Below are 15,653 nucleotides of genomic sequence, written 5' to 3' on the forward strand. Positions count from 1 at the left end.
TCCCAGTTAACAGGTATTCTTGACACACTTTGTTTCTGTCTGGCTCAGTTGATTGTTTTAGTCAGTCAGTATTGCAATCTGAAGGGTTCGAACATGTTTTGTAACAGTACGTACTGTGGGTTTGCACTGTAGCCAACTAAGACTTATAGTAAATTGTGGCACAGAACAGGGTGTACATGAAGTCCGGCAACACTTTCAATTATTTATTGCACAAGAACTAAATGTTGTACAGATATCATACTATGACATTTTGAAGAGAAACTCTGAAAGTTTTTTTTATGTATTCTGCCACGGCATAGTTCGGTAATTTGCCAATAGTCAGCGCTGGCCGCAAACATGGCAAGTTCAGGTGCGGAGTGAGCTTTCTGTGTTTTGGAGTTCATGAAATGGCCTCCCCAAACACCATATCTCACTCAGTGTGACTTTTTCTTTGGGGACACATTAAAGATCTGGTATATGTACCCCCTCTACCACGTGATATACAGGAAAAATATATTAAAAAAAGATGCTGTGACTTAACAAACAAAGCGCTGGTAGATAGACACAATAGAAAACACACAAACACAGACACAAATTTCAAGCTTTCACAACCCACCATTGCTTCATCAGGAAAGAGGGAAGGAGAGGGAAAGACGAAAGGATGTGGGTTTTAAGGGAGAGGGTAAGGAAGTCATTCCAATCCCGGGAGCGGAAAGACTTACCTTAGGGGGAAAAAGGGACAGGTATACGCTCGCGCTCGTATGTGCACGCGCACACACATCCATCCGCACGTATACAGACACAAGCAGACATATCTAAAGGCAAAACCTACTTGTGTGTGTGTGTGTGTGTGTGTGTGTGTGTGTGTGTGTGTGTATATAAAAACAAAGATGATGTGACTTACCAAATGAAAGTGCTGGCAGGTCGAGAGACACACAAACGAACACAAAAATACACACAAAATTCAAGCTTTCGCAACAAACTGTTGCCTCATCAGGAAAGAGGGAAGGAGAGGGAAAGACGAAAGGATGTGGGTTTTAAGGAAGAGGGTAAGGAGTCATTCCAGTCCCGGGAGCGGAAAGACTTACCTTAGGGGGAAAAAAGGACGGGTATACACTCGCGCACACACACACATATCCATCCACACATATACAGACACAAGCAGACATATTTAAAGACAAAGAGTTTGGCCCAAACTCTTTGTCTTTAAATTTGTCTTTAAATAGGTCTGCTTGTGTCTGTGTATGTGTGGATGGATATATGTGTGTGTGTGTGCGAGTGTATACCCGTCCTTTTTTCCCCCTAAGGTAAGTCTTTCCGCTCCCGGGACTGGAATGACTCCTTACCCTCTTCCTTAAAACCCACATCCTTTCGTCTTTCCCTCTCCTTCCCTCTTTCCTGATGAGGCAACAGTTTGTTGCGAAAGCTTGAATTTTGTGTGTGTGTTTGTGTTCGTTTGTGTGTCTGTCGACCTGCCAGCACTTTCATTTGGTAAGTAACATCATCTTTGTTTTTAGGTATATTTTTCCTTCGTGGAATGTTTCCTTCTATTATAACCACATATATAATGTGTGTGTGTGTGTGTGTGTGTGTGTGTGTGTGTGTGTGTGTGTGTGTGTGTGTGTATCCGAGGGGGATTACTTTGAAGGAGACAAAGTTGATGTTGATGAATAAAGATACTACAAGAAAAACAAAAATTCCTGTTACTTTTTGATCACACCTTGTATATTTTTATGTATGTAGTCTGTCTGCCCAAACATTCCGTATGTTATTGCTAAAAATATGAAGTAAATCAGTAAAGAACTTTTCAACATTTGTGTTAACAACCTTAAATTGTGTCCTTATATAGTTGTACAGATTTATTTGAAGGCACTGACATTTATTTCTAAGTATAGCGAATGAAACAAAGAAAAAGATAAACATTATTCGTTTAGACTTCCAAGAGCTGTAGCAGTGTGAGAGATCATTGAGGGGTGTGTGGCGGATATGCATTTCTTCCTTTGTGATGCTTGATATTGCTGACTCTGATGGACCTTTTCAGTGGTCCACGTGGTGTTGGGTACTCAGTGATGTACTTTGTTGTGACATAAAGGCATCTGCTGGTGAACTCCAACTGCTGCATGCTGCCCAATGAGTTCCTCAAACAAATAATACGACACATGTATAAGTACTAACATATAATATCACATGCAGAAGTTCTGACAAGTGCATTATTTAAAACACTATCATTGATGTAATGTAACATTAACAGAAAACATGTGTACTTGTTTCTGTACGACAGAGGATACAGAAAACTTTGCATCTCTAACTGTGGAGAGAAAAATCCCAAATAAAACTATGCAGAAATCCTTCACCCTCATACGTGCAATCCCATATAAACATGTAGTAAGCATGTAACTATTTGTCAAGTAATCTAATTCAGACTTTAGATGTTATGTTACAATTTTTATTCATTTATATACACTTCCAATGATGTCACTGCCAAATAACATAGCTTGCTGAAATGTGGACCACACACAGAAAGAACAGTTACTTTATAGTACGGAAGTTAAGAGAAAAAATACAAGGAGAAATGAACAGAAATGACACTTTTATTCAAAGACAATAATTACACTGAAGCCACAGTGATTTATGATGCTCCCCTGGGGCATTATAAAATATGGTACATGGTGTGAAATAAGATGGCAGTGCATGTTCTTCAACATTCTTTGATGTTGGCCTCAACTTAAGGATTTCTTTGACACAGTGTTAGACTCAGCACAACAGTGTGATTGACTACTGTTGGATAATTGTTAATGCATGTGGCCATGCTGCAGTAAATCTCAACAATACATCTCACACATGCTCAATGGGTTTTAAGTAGGGGGGAATCAGGCCAATCCATTTGCCAAATATCTCCTAGTTTCAAAAGCAATTCCACCCGTGCCATTTGATGTGATCATGCATTGTCATGTATAAAAATGAAGGCAGGGCCAAAAGCACCCCTGAAAACACACACATGAGAAGTAGTGTCAAAATAACATTGGCAGTGAAAGTTTAGTGTCCTAAGGTTTGGAAGTCAGTATTCCCAAGCAACATTATGCCTCCCCACACTATAACTATGGATCACCAAAATTATCATGTTTGACAATGTTCCTGGGTGCAGTGTGCGTTCCTACTTCATGCCATACGAAGGTCCATCCAGCATTGTCGAACTTGATGGTTTTGGTGGTCCATGTTTTTATGGTGTGGGAAAGTGTAATGTTGCTTTTGTATACTGGCCTACAAATCTTTGAACATGGTACACTCGCCAGTCAACAGTTCTGTGACACTGTACTCCTTCCCCATGTATGTCTTTTCGGGGAGGCTTTTGGTCCTGACCATTTTTGTACATGATGAAGCATGATTACACCAAATGGCATGGGCAGAGAAGCTCTTGTAACAAGAAGATATCCAGTGAATGGACTGGCCTGCCTCTTTCTTCCTCTGACTTAAATTCCATTGAGCACATGTGGGATGCCTTTGGGAGACTCATTGCAGCCTGTCCACATGCACCAATAACCATTCAACAGTTTTTGGCCGCTTTGTTGGAGGACTGGAACACCATACCATAAGAATGCCTTACCAACCTTGAGGCCAGCCTCATAATGTGTTGCAGAATATACACTACTGCTGCTCTCATTTTCTCTGCATGGGCTCTCTTCCATTCCTCTGTCCGTTTTGTGCCTGCAAGCTTCGTTCTGACTTGAATTACCATATGTCAACTTTCTGTCTACATACCTTTCTGTCCAAAATATCTGAATAATTTATCTGAGCTTTTGTGACCTCTTGTATCCAGGGTGTAGTTTTAAATCCTCCTATGTATTTAAGAATTTTGTGCATAAGTCTTGTTTTGCAAAGCCTAGAGACTTGCCCATAAATTTTTAATTGGCTTTTTCTAATGTCTGCTGCAAGGTTGGACAATTTATCAGTTACTAGAATGAGATTTTCACTCTGCAGCAGAATGTGCACTGATATGAAACTTCCTGGCAGATTAAAACTGTGTGCCGGACCGAGACTCGAACTTGGGACCTTTGCCTTTCGCCGGCAAGTGCTCTGAGGACATGGCGTGATTCGTGCTTGGGTAGCTCAGTCGGTAGAGCACTTGCCCGCAAAAGGCAAAGGTCCCGAGTTCGAGTCTCGGTCCGGCACACAGTTTTAATCTGGCAGGAAGTTTGAATTTATCAGTTGTTTCACAAGATTGTAGTCCATAGCCCTCTGCTGTTTTCTTTGGCCCTAGTATCTGTCTGATTTTACGTTCTTCCTTTAATAAGTTTTCTAGGTCACTCTTTATGTTTTGACCTTCAGGTTTTCACTGGCATACAAGACTTCAGGTTTTAATACTGTATTACAGTGCCTAATTTTAGTGTTTTTGGACAAGCATTTTTTATTGTACACCTTGTAGGTTCTTCATAGGTGCTCTTTAGTTTTTGGAGGTGAATGTTTTTTGCTATTTTTCTCTTGCCCTGTACATTCAAGGACTTCACCTAAGTATTGAAAATATGGGACTCTATTGATATGACTGTATTTTGTAGTAAAGGTTTGGGCGTCAGTTTTGTGGCGATAAAATCAGACTTAACAATATTTGCAGACCAATTTTCTCTGCACATTCTTTAAGAGCTTCAACCTGTTAGATTGCTCTTATCTCATCATCCACTAGTAAGGCTAAATCATCAGCAAAAGCTAAACATGAAATTCTTATGTCATACTTGACTGGCCTCATCTGTCTAGGTTTCCAGCAGTTTTTCTTCTTCAGTTCCTTTTCCCATTCATGGATGAACTTGTCCAGCCCAAGGTTGAATACGAGAGGAGATGACCATCACCTTGTTGGATGCCAGTTTTGATCAGGAAAGGCTCAGATATTTCACCTATGAATTACACCTTGGAGGTAGTATCAGTCAATGTTTCTTGTTGAGGTTAAGGGATTTTGGATCTAACCCTTGTTCTTCACGGATATCAAAAAGTGCTTGTAGGTCAACAGTCGTATGTCTTTTCAATGTCAGCAAATGTGCAAATTATTGGGCTGTTTCTGACTGCTTTGCGTTTTAGCACAGTCTTTAGATTGAAAATGTGTTCTGTGCAGGATCTACTGGGGTGAAAGCCACCTTGGTATTCAACAGTTTTGTTTTCCATTTGGTCCTTGTGCTCTTTGAAGAAGACTGGCTGATAGAACTTTATATGCGACCTGAAGTAGGGATACGCCCCTATGTCCCACCGTATTCATTTATTGTTATGCCTCTTATAATTTTACGCATAAAACTACGTCCCACCTTATTAATTTATTATTATCCATGCTTCATCATTGACATGTGAAATACAAGTGCAACTATATCCCACTTTTGGGTACATGTTAAATTCAAACTATAACCTAATATTCTATTGGCCCTTCAACATAGTACACATAGGCAACTTTTTGTTTGTGCATCATTCCCTTTATTACTCGTATTAAAACAAAATAATATTTATATATTTCCCCTTTTGATGCTAGCATTTTACAATGCTTCGTTTGGAGGCTACATACATATTCTGTGTGATATGTGACTAACAATGAAGAGAGCTGATTAGCTAGTTGCGCCTTTTGCATAATCTTAAATCTTTCAGGTAAGTCAGGGAGAGAAATTAGCCTGATCACTTATAATAGGGTAAGGTAACCTTCCCTTACAAAAACTATATAAATACAACTGTAGCTTTTAATGAATTCAAAACGATTCACATCACCTTTACAGGATTTTGTCATTTAATAAATTAAATACACAAAACCCATTATGAAATGTACTAAATCACATTTCATAAAATCTTCATTCATAATTTGCCCTTAGCCAGACACAAACATTAATTTATATGATGATCTTAATCAAAACTTGGTAGTGTATTGACATAATTAATTATAGTATGTCTCTCATAGTGGAAGACTCTGAGGATGTTGTGTTTCCTCCAGCATTTGAACTGCTGTTAACATTGCCATTTCTGGTGGAGTCTATCTGAGCAAATCCTGATGAGAAAACTGTCATTTCTCAAACATGCTGCTCAAGGAGTATCTCACAGTAGTAGTAACACACGCATTTTTATTAACATATAATAGCATATGCAAAAGTGCAGACTTGCACATTTCAATCATACTGTCTAACAAACATTAATATGAAGAACATTTTTACTCATTGACAAATGTTGATGAGGGAACAGAAAACTTCGCTCTTGTAACTCTAGAGGAAAAACTCCAGTTTATGTAAATTAAAGGTGAAGTGGGGAGGAAGAAAAGAAAAAGACAACAAAGGAACTGATATCAGTTGCATTGGAACTTCATGCAGAATCATTTTAACTAAGCAGAAACTTAGTACTGTTGCCTTGTGGTGCCACTGCCTGGATAACATTGATGACTATCTGGTTTCCCCTCCCTCATCATGACAAAGGCTACAGTTGCAGTGCATACTTGTTGCCGTGAAGTTGGTAAGTGGTAGAATGTATTGTTACTTTCATATTACTTGATTGTGAGTGAAGTGTAATATAATATTGAAGCGTTCTGCATTCGTCATGTATACCTTGTACACTTGCTGTTATTACTGGGTGCCTCACTTCCTTTTTACTTGCCATGTCATCTTCTTCATACAACATTTCCACAATCTTTTTCTTGGAAAACCTATCATCTTGATCACCAGAATGATTATCAGACATGGTCAAATGACAGATAGCAGGGTCCTCTTTCATTACCATAATTATCAATTATAAATTCAAACACCTCATTCTCATCACTACTGGCTTCATCATTGCTATCATTATTATAACTAAAGTCAGAATCCGACCCACTGTCACTTAAGCTATGCTTTAGATTTCGTACCTCTTCCACTTTTTTCTCTATTTCAGTCAATTTTGAATCTACATTTTCATTTACTTTTACTGGTTTTTCCTCTACCGCTACTGCACATTTGGTTTCTACCTCCATTTCAAAATCATGTTTAATCTGATCTATTTGGTTCTCAAGTTTAACCCTGTTTTCAGCACAGTTTCCTGGCAGCTTTGACTTCCTGTTTACATTGTTTTTTAGAAGCCTCCATCTTCCTACTATAGTCATCACAAAGCTTCTTTCTCTCTTCTACACATTTACTACTCAGCAATGTTAATTTCTCATTAGTGTTCTGTACTACTATATCTCTTTTCATCACAATCTTTAGCTACCGCTTCAACTTTCTTATTTAATTCTACAAGATTAGAGCTGACTATCTTAATCTCATTCTTAATTTATTTCTTCAGTTCATCCTTTAAATTAACCATGTCAGTTCTAATGGTATCAGTTTTCTTTTCCACCCTACTAATATCTTCTTTCACACTACTTTCCATTCTATTCATGTCGTCTTTCATACTCATTTTACTCAAACAACTCGGACTACTTATAATTTTCCTTAACATTGCTCCCATATTTTCATCTGCCATAAACTATTGCCCTTGCTGACTTTCGCTACTAGGTTCCTCCTACTTAACCGTAATGGTCTTGTGCAGTTCAGTGCTGTTTTTGTCCATTTCGCTCTTTACAGTAAGACTTCCGTCCCCATCCTTCAAAGTTACATTCATGTTCGCTTTATAATCGTCTACAGAGCCAGTCCCCTTAGGTCTTTCTGTTCATTTAACAACTTAACCTCTACAGCTTTATTCTCTGTCATACTGTCTTGTTCGTTAATGTCACTCATTATGTATCACATATTACAAAACAGCTTTTGCTATGAAATTACCTTGTTCTCATTCCCTTTTCTTCTTCTTCTTCTTCTTCTTCTTCTTCTTCTTCCTCTGCTGCTGCTGCTGCTGCTGCTGCTGCTGCTGTTGCTGTTCCCATCTGGATATGCAAGGCTGCAGCAAGTTGTAATTCTCTCGGCAAGGTGTTTTGATTTATCTCTGGGTCAGCTGTGTCCACCTGCATGCTGGTTGGCTGCTCCTGTAATCAGCTGCTGCTTCCATATAATTCGTCACTGATTAGCTGCTGCATCTTCTTCGTTATGAAACCCCAATGCTGATTGGCTGTATCACTTCTTGCATTTAAAACTGTACTGTAAAAGACTAGAGTTCACACTTCACTGTCAACTTTCATGCGTTCTTGTTTATTGTGCCCACATACAATAATCCTCATGTTGGGGCACTACATATAGCGATTCTACCTACTTTATTTCTTTCTTCGTTTGTTATCCTCATTGTCAGTGTACTGGCTGAAAAATGGGGTGTGGATGTTAGACATGGACTACTTTAAATGATGTAGCTGAGAGGTGCATTTCACAGTACTTTAATTTCACTGTTCACAACCCCCTAATAAGGCACAGTTATATGGCCAGTGCACTATTTTTTAACTTTCGATAAGTCTCGTTAATAGGTTTCAGGCGAACGTCCACATACTGCTACAATAATTTACTATTGAACATCTACGAGCAGTAAAAACCTAACCACAAAGTTCACAGTTCTTGAAGAATAGAAAGGTACGTATGGAGCAGAAACTGTCATTGTTTTTACTCATGGTGTAATTGTTTAACATGTACTCCACAGTTAAGTTGAAACGTTGTTGTTCTAATCAACACTGATTTCTCATTTGAAACTAGACTGTAGACTGACTGTCTCGTGACCAAAAACCGGGCCCTTATATTTCATCACACTAATAGGTGCCAAAACTACACATTGTTTGATGTTAAACTTACAGAAATTACAATTAAAAGTAACTTGTTAAATTAACTGAATACATCGAAAAATTCCATCTTTTTAACAGTTTCTTCTACCACAAGATTTAGGCCAAATTATTTGTTTAAATGATGAAATTAACATATATAGTTGCAGAAACAATACCTTTGACAAAATTGTTAATTAATTCAGGACTGTGTTTGCTAACATGTTTTCAAATAGAGCCAAGTGGGTACTTTTAAGATTACTTGTATTTTGTCTTCCAAATGTTTATAATTAGTACAGAATTTATATTTGTTTATAAGTCAACAATAGAATTTAAGTTACGAAACAATTATTTTCACCCTATAATCAAAAATACTAACTAGGAATAGTAAAAAAATTAGAAAATCAATTACATACATGAAACTAAGCACAAAATTAGATATGGTGTAAAATCCTTTTAAAACTGAGGGCCAACCTTTTTCTTATATGAAAATGCAGATTATATTCACGTGTGTTAATGGTTATCAGTTAAAATTGAAAAAATGAATGTATAGAAGCAGACAGCAAAACAAGAGGGGAAGTAAAAATATCCCAGCTTGCTTTGTCACAGAGTGTTACTGAAGTGATACACTCCTGGAAATTGAAATAAGAACACCGTGAATTCATTGTCCCAGGAAGGGGAAACTTTATTGACACATTCCTGGGGTCAGATACATCACATGATCACACTGACAGAACCACAGGCACATAGACACAGGCAACAGAGCATGCACAATGGTGGCACTAGTACAGTGTATATCCACCTTTCGCAGCAATGCAGGCTGCTATTCTCCCATGGAGACGATCGTAGAGATGCTGGATGTAGTCCTGTGGAACGGCTTGCCATGCCATTTCCACCTGGCGCCTCAGTTGGACCAGCGTTCGTGCTGGACGTGCAGACCGCGTGAGACGACGCTTCATCCAGTCCCAAACATGCTCAATGGGGGACAGATCCGGAGATCTTGCTGGCCAGGGTAGTTGACTTACACCTTCTTGAGCACGTTGGGTGGCACAGGATACATGCGGACGTGCATTGTCCTGTTGGAACAGCAAGTTCCCTTGCCGGTCTAGGAATGGTAGAACGATGGGTTCGATGACGGTTTGGATGTACCGTGCACTATTCAGTGTCCCCTCGACGATCACCAGTGGTGTACGGCCAGTGTAGGAGATTGCTCCCCACACCATGATGCCGGGTGTTGGCCCTGTGTGCCTCGGTCGTATGCAGTCCTGATTGTGGCGCTCACCTGCACGGCGCCAAACACGCATACGACCATCATTGGCACCAAGGCAGAAGCGACTCTCATCGCTGAAGACGACACGTCTCCATTCGTCCCTCCATTCACGCCTGTCGCGACACCACTGGAGGCGGGCTGCACGATGTTGGGGCGTGAGCGGAAGACGGCCTAACGGTGTGCGGGACCGTAGCCCAGCTTCATGGAGACGGTTGCGAATGGTCCTCGCCGATACCCCAGGAGCAACAGTGTCCCTAATTTGCTGGGAAGTGGCGGTGCGGTCCCCTACGGCACTGCGTAGGATCCTACGGTCTTGGCGTGCATCCGTGCGTCGCTGCGGTCCGGTCCCAGGTCGACGGGCACGTGCACCTTCCGCCGACCACTGGCGACAACATCGATGTACTGTGGAGACCTCACGCCCCACGTGTTGAGCAATTCGGCGGTACGTCTACCCGGCCTCCCGCATGCCCACTATACGCCCTCGCTCAAAGTCCGTCAACTGCACATACGGTTCACGTCCACGCTGTCGCGGCATGCTACCAGTGTTAAAGACTGCGATGGAGCTCCGTATGCCACGGCAAACTGGCTGACACTGACGGCGGCGGTGCACAAATGCTGTGCAGCTAGCGCCATTCGACGGCCAACACCGCGGTTCCTGGTGTGTCCGCTGTGCCGTGCGTGTGATCATTGCTTGTACAGCCCTCTCGCAGTGTCTGGAGCAAGTATGGTGGGTCTGACACACCGGTGTCAATGTGTTCTTTTTTCCATTTCCAGGAGTGTATTTATGTGAAGTACAGGATGGCACAGATGAAAGTAGCTCATGTTAGCACAAAGTTAATGCAGTAAAATTACAGAAACGAAGAGATCAGATGGACTTACCATTTACTTAAAATGAGACATACAGTGAAAAATAAATTTATATATGGTGCTGAAATAGCCATCCCCTGCAACATCAGTACACAACTGAGCACATCCAAACATTTTCAGATACATCTTGGTAATGCTCAGATATTGATTGCAGCAACTTCATGGCTGATGTTGTCTTTCAGTTCCTGTATTGTTTGTAGATTTGTTTCATAGACATTGCTCTTTGTGTCCACACAGAAAAAAAATCATATGTTGCTAGAGCCGGCGATCATGGTGGCCATAAAAGTTCGCTGTGTTGTGGATAGTGTCAAACAATATCAGGCCAGTGATGTACACCTACCTGTTACACTGCCCTGTAATTTCTCAGCTCATTTAATAATGTTTATACTGAAGTGCAATCCACTCAAGCTGGAGACGTTATAGACAGGATAAACTGTTATTCACTGAATGAATTTATAAGGGAGTATACACATCGGTCTGCAACCAGAGAAATTCATACCGTGGGTGTGACAGCGATAGAATTCATTGAAGTTTCATAATTTAAAAAAGAATAATTTTTTGTGAAAATTCCACTCATCAAATATGTTCAGGTATGTAGGTGCTGGTTGAAGCTTTGGTGTGAGAATATTATTTCCTGATTAATTTTTAAAGCTACTGATAGGACATTGTGTCCTGCTAGTGATGAAGCGACTAAATCATCACTACAATGAGGTTGCTTTTTACTTTTTTAATATGCTGATGGTTAATGGAATGTGCAGTATTAGTTTGTGTAAACCAGATTATGATGTATTCATTTATTCACTTCACATTCTGCAGCCGCTGCTGTCACCGAGAAGATGAAGAGTTTGTCGTTAGACACCTTTAATATACCAGTTCGGCCTGACATCAACAAAGGTGGTACATTGGGCAGGAAGACAGAAGTAGACACAAATCACTTGAGGCTTGACTTCAGGCGCCTCAAGACCAAGACTGCCATCCATTACGATGTGGAGATCTTGCCTGAGCGACCTAAACGTCTGTTTAGGTGAGAACACCCTCACAGTATAAATTTTTTAACTATTTTTATTCATGTGGTTGATTGTCTCAGTAAGTTCAGTTATGCCAGCTGTTCATCTCCTTTTAAATACCAGCAAATTTTTTTTTTAATGTAGTCTTTCAGTCAAACTTTTTTGCGGAAACTTTCCTTTCTACTTATCCCATATCCCTTCAAATTACTAAATTATGGGGAATAGTGGAGAGTTTTGTAAGTTTTTTGTGCCAGTTTTTATGTAAGGATAATTGATAATTCCATTTCACATAATTTGCTTTAAAATGTACAGTTTGGTTTTAGAAGTGGTTTAACAATTAAAAATGCTGTGTTCTCTTTTCTCTGTGAGGTACTAGATGAATTAAACAAAAGGTTTTTGAATTCTAGGCATCTTTTTTGATTTTACAAAGATGTTTGATTGTGTTGATCACAAAATATTGCTCCAGAAGTTGGTCCATTATGGAACAAGGGGAGTAATTCACAAGTGGTTCGCCTTTTACTTTAATAACAGGCAGCAAAAGATCATTCTCCACAGTATTGAGAATGACTATGATGTGAGGTCCGTGTGGTTAAATGAAGGGTGCCCCAGGAATCAGTGCTGGGGCCACTCATGTTCCTTATTTATATAAATGATATGTCTTCTATTATCACAGGTAATTGTAAAATGGTTCTGTTTGCTGATGACACTAGCTTGGTAGTAAAGGATGTTGTGAGCAACATTTTCATTGTGTTGAACAGTGTAGTTGAAGATCTACATTCATGGCTTGTAGAAAATAAACTAACGTTACATCTTGGTGAGACTCAGTTTTTGCAGTTTCTAATACAAATTCAACAAAACCTGACGTTCTGATTTCATAGACTGGGCGTATGATTAGTGAGTTGGATTTAATAGTTCAAATTTCCAGGTGTTCTGATAGATAGTAAACTGCCATGGAAAGCCCATGTCCAGGTCTTTTTCAAAGGCTTAATGCTGTCGTTTTTACTGTCGAAACAGTATCTGAAGTAAATGATAGACTGACATGAAAAGTACTCTGCTTTGCCTATTTTCATTTGCTTATGGTGTATGGTAGTATTCTTTTGTGTAACTCTTCCTATTCTCAAAGGGTATTTTTGTCTCAGAAATGGGCAGTTCAGACAATAAGTGGTGTAAATTCACAAACCTCTGGTTGACCCCTGTTAGTCTGGGTATTCGGACACCCTGTTCGTTACTCTGGGTATTCGAACATTGGCCTCTCAGTATATATATAGCGGCATCCATTACCAATAAGCTACCACAAGAATTCAAAAATGTTGGCAGTAATAGAGTTGATGGTCATGTGTGTGTGAAGTGAAGTGTGCTTGCTTCTGTGTTTCTCTTTTTCTGATGAAGGCTGTGACCGAAAGCTTTGTGTAAGTGTCTTTTAATTGTGCCTGTCTACAACTTAATGTGTCATCCTTATGGCAAGTAGCAATTCGTCTTTTCCTATGTTCTTGATATTCCTAGCTGGAGTTTCTATTGTTTGAAAGAAATTTATTTTATTGTCAATAATGAATAAATTTATTGAAATTGTATGGTATAATGTAAAGGAGAAGTATAAATGATATTTATTTTATTTTGTTAAATTTATTATTAAAGAGCTTTAAGGTAGACAATATTTTTTTGTTTCTCAGTATTCAGCAAAAACAAATTTCATGTCTGTCCAACCAGTGAGCATGCAACATACAACTGGCCATGTGAAAATCATGAATTTTCTAAATTCAAGTCTGCACATTTGTAATGATTGACCCTGTGCCTTGATGGTCACTGAAAATGTAATTTGACTCGAACTGCAGTCGTTTGAAATCAAATGCTGTATCGGTGAGAATGATGGGAATGTGTGAAATGAGTACATTGTCTCCTTTCGACTTTCCATTAAGAATAGTTGCCTCAGTGATATTCCACGTTTCTTTACAGCGAGCCTTGTTTCATTTTTTACACAGTCGGGGTGGATTAATGTTTTGCAAGGGAATAATAGGCATGCCACCTTTGAATGACAGTTTGTACAATGGCACACCGGGAAATCCAACAAATTTAGAAATTAGATTGGATAATTAATAATTTTTTATGGCTTAATGACATACGTCATTAGCATTGTACTGCTCTTCTCTCACTAAATTGTCATAATAAAGGTCAAGTACAGGGCATTCTGGCACAATCATGCCAAAATGAATGAGTTATTGATGGTTAAGCGTTTGTCCTTGATTTCGATCAGAGCTTGATTGAAAATATTGTCCCAAAAATCAATGGAATTGTCATTGCTAATGGTATGAACATAGTGCATAATGTCTTCACTCTCTGAATTTTTCCCACAAATCTTTTGGTTTGGATGGTGAGCATGTGATCAAAATGGTGTCGAATAATCTTCAAATTTGTCGCAAATGATAGCTAGTACATGTGTCCGTCAATCTTGTTTCCCAATGTTGGTCATTTTCGAGCAAATGAAGATTTTGCCAAGTTTCTCTGTATCTCTGGCATTCTATGCCGTAAACTGTTCTCAGATTTGCAACTGATGTGGGCACTTTGACATTAACCAACAGCATTCTCAAATAGTAACACTTGGCATTATTTGGATGTACTGTGTAAATATGGTCCAGTGCATTAGACAAATACAGATTTTGATAGCCTTCAACATGCATGCCTTACTTAACTTATTGGAATTTCTTGGATGTACCATTCCATGTATAGTACTTTGGAACTTATGCGTACAATAATGTCTTGGCAAATACATCTTTTCACAGCACAAAAAATGCTGTAAGTGTTGTTTGCTCTGGTTCAGCAACATTTTCATGCAGTGTCTGCCGTGAAATAGACTCCTTGTCCATTTTCAAGATGATTTGAGAGATGAAAATCATTGGGATGGAGACTGTCAATTGGGAACCTCAAACATTTGCTGCTAATATATCGACCTGCTTGAAATTGACTCAGTTCATCATTATGCGCAACAGGTCTATCACGACTGTCTACTGCCATATTGCTGCCTTTGTTGATGTATTTGCATATGTATTTGATCAATTTGATGGAATGACAATATTACACATTGATGTTAGCTTTAAATGTTCTTGACAACAGAGGAGAATGTGGCACAATCCACCTGGTGATTTCAGCGTTAATGTTTCTTGTTGTGTTTGTTTGCCACCCCATCTCGTGGTTTTCAACATCTGTATTGTGGATATCTGTCACCACCATGCCGGCCGGAGTGGCCGAGCGGTTAAAGGCGATACAGTCTGGAACCGCACGACCGCTACAGTCGCAGGTTCGAATCCTGCCTCGGGCATGGATGTGTGTGATGTCCTTAGGTTAGTTAGGTTTAAGTAGTTCTAAGTTCTAGGGGACTTATGACCACAGCAGTTGAGTCCCATAGTGCTCAGAGCCATTTGTCACCACCATATTGCGTGTTTCATGAGCTAAGTCTCTGCAGTACTTTTTGTGCACTTATCCTCCATGCAAGGAGACTGAGGATTCATTGCTCTACATGGTCAATTCACCATGCTTATCATCACAATATCGAAGTTATACACTCCTGGAAATTGAAATAAGAACACCGTGAATTCATTGTCCCAGGAAGGGGAAACTTTATTGACACATTCCTGGGGTCAGATACATCACATGATCACACTGACAGAACCACAGGCACATAGACACAGGCAACAGAGCCTGCACAATGTCGGCACTAGTACAGTGTATATCCACCTTTCGCAGCAATGCAGGCTGCTATTCTCCCATGGAGACGATCGTAGAGATGCTGGATGTAGTCCTGTGGAACGGCTTGCCATGCCATTTCCACCTGGTGCCTCAGTTGGACCAGCGTTCGTGCTGGACGTGCACACCGCATGAG

At 39.7% G+C, this 15,653-nt stretch overlaps 1 protein-coding gene across 2 annotated transcripts in view; it reads left to right on the forward strand.

Moving 5' to 3' along the window:
• The window catches only part of LOC126100165 (protein argonaute-2-like), a 288,991-nt gene that overhangs the window by 80,389 nt on the left and 192,949 nt on the right, over window positions 1-15,653 (forward strand). For both annotated transcript variants that reach the window (XM_049910711.1, XM_049910712.1), the window contains exon 6: window positions 11,589-11,796. In XM_049910711.1, the coding sequence (XP_049766668.1) occupies window positions 11,589-11,796 (208 nt within the window). The remainder of the gene's footprint in view (window positions 1-11,588; window positions 11,797-15,653) is intronic.

Source organism: Schistocerca cancellata, chromosome 9, assembly GCF_023864275.1.
Source record: "Schistocerca cancellata isolate TAMUIC-IGC-003103 chromosome 9, iqSchCanc2.1, whole genome shotgun sequence".
In the NCBI taxonomy this organism is placed as follows: domain Eukaryota; kingdom Metazoa; phylum Arthropoda; class Insecta; order Orthoptera; family Acrididae; genus Schistocerca; species Schistocerca cancellata.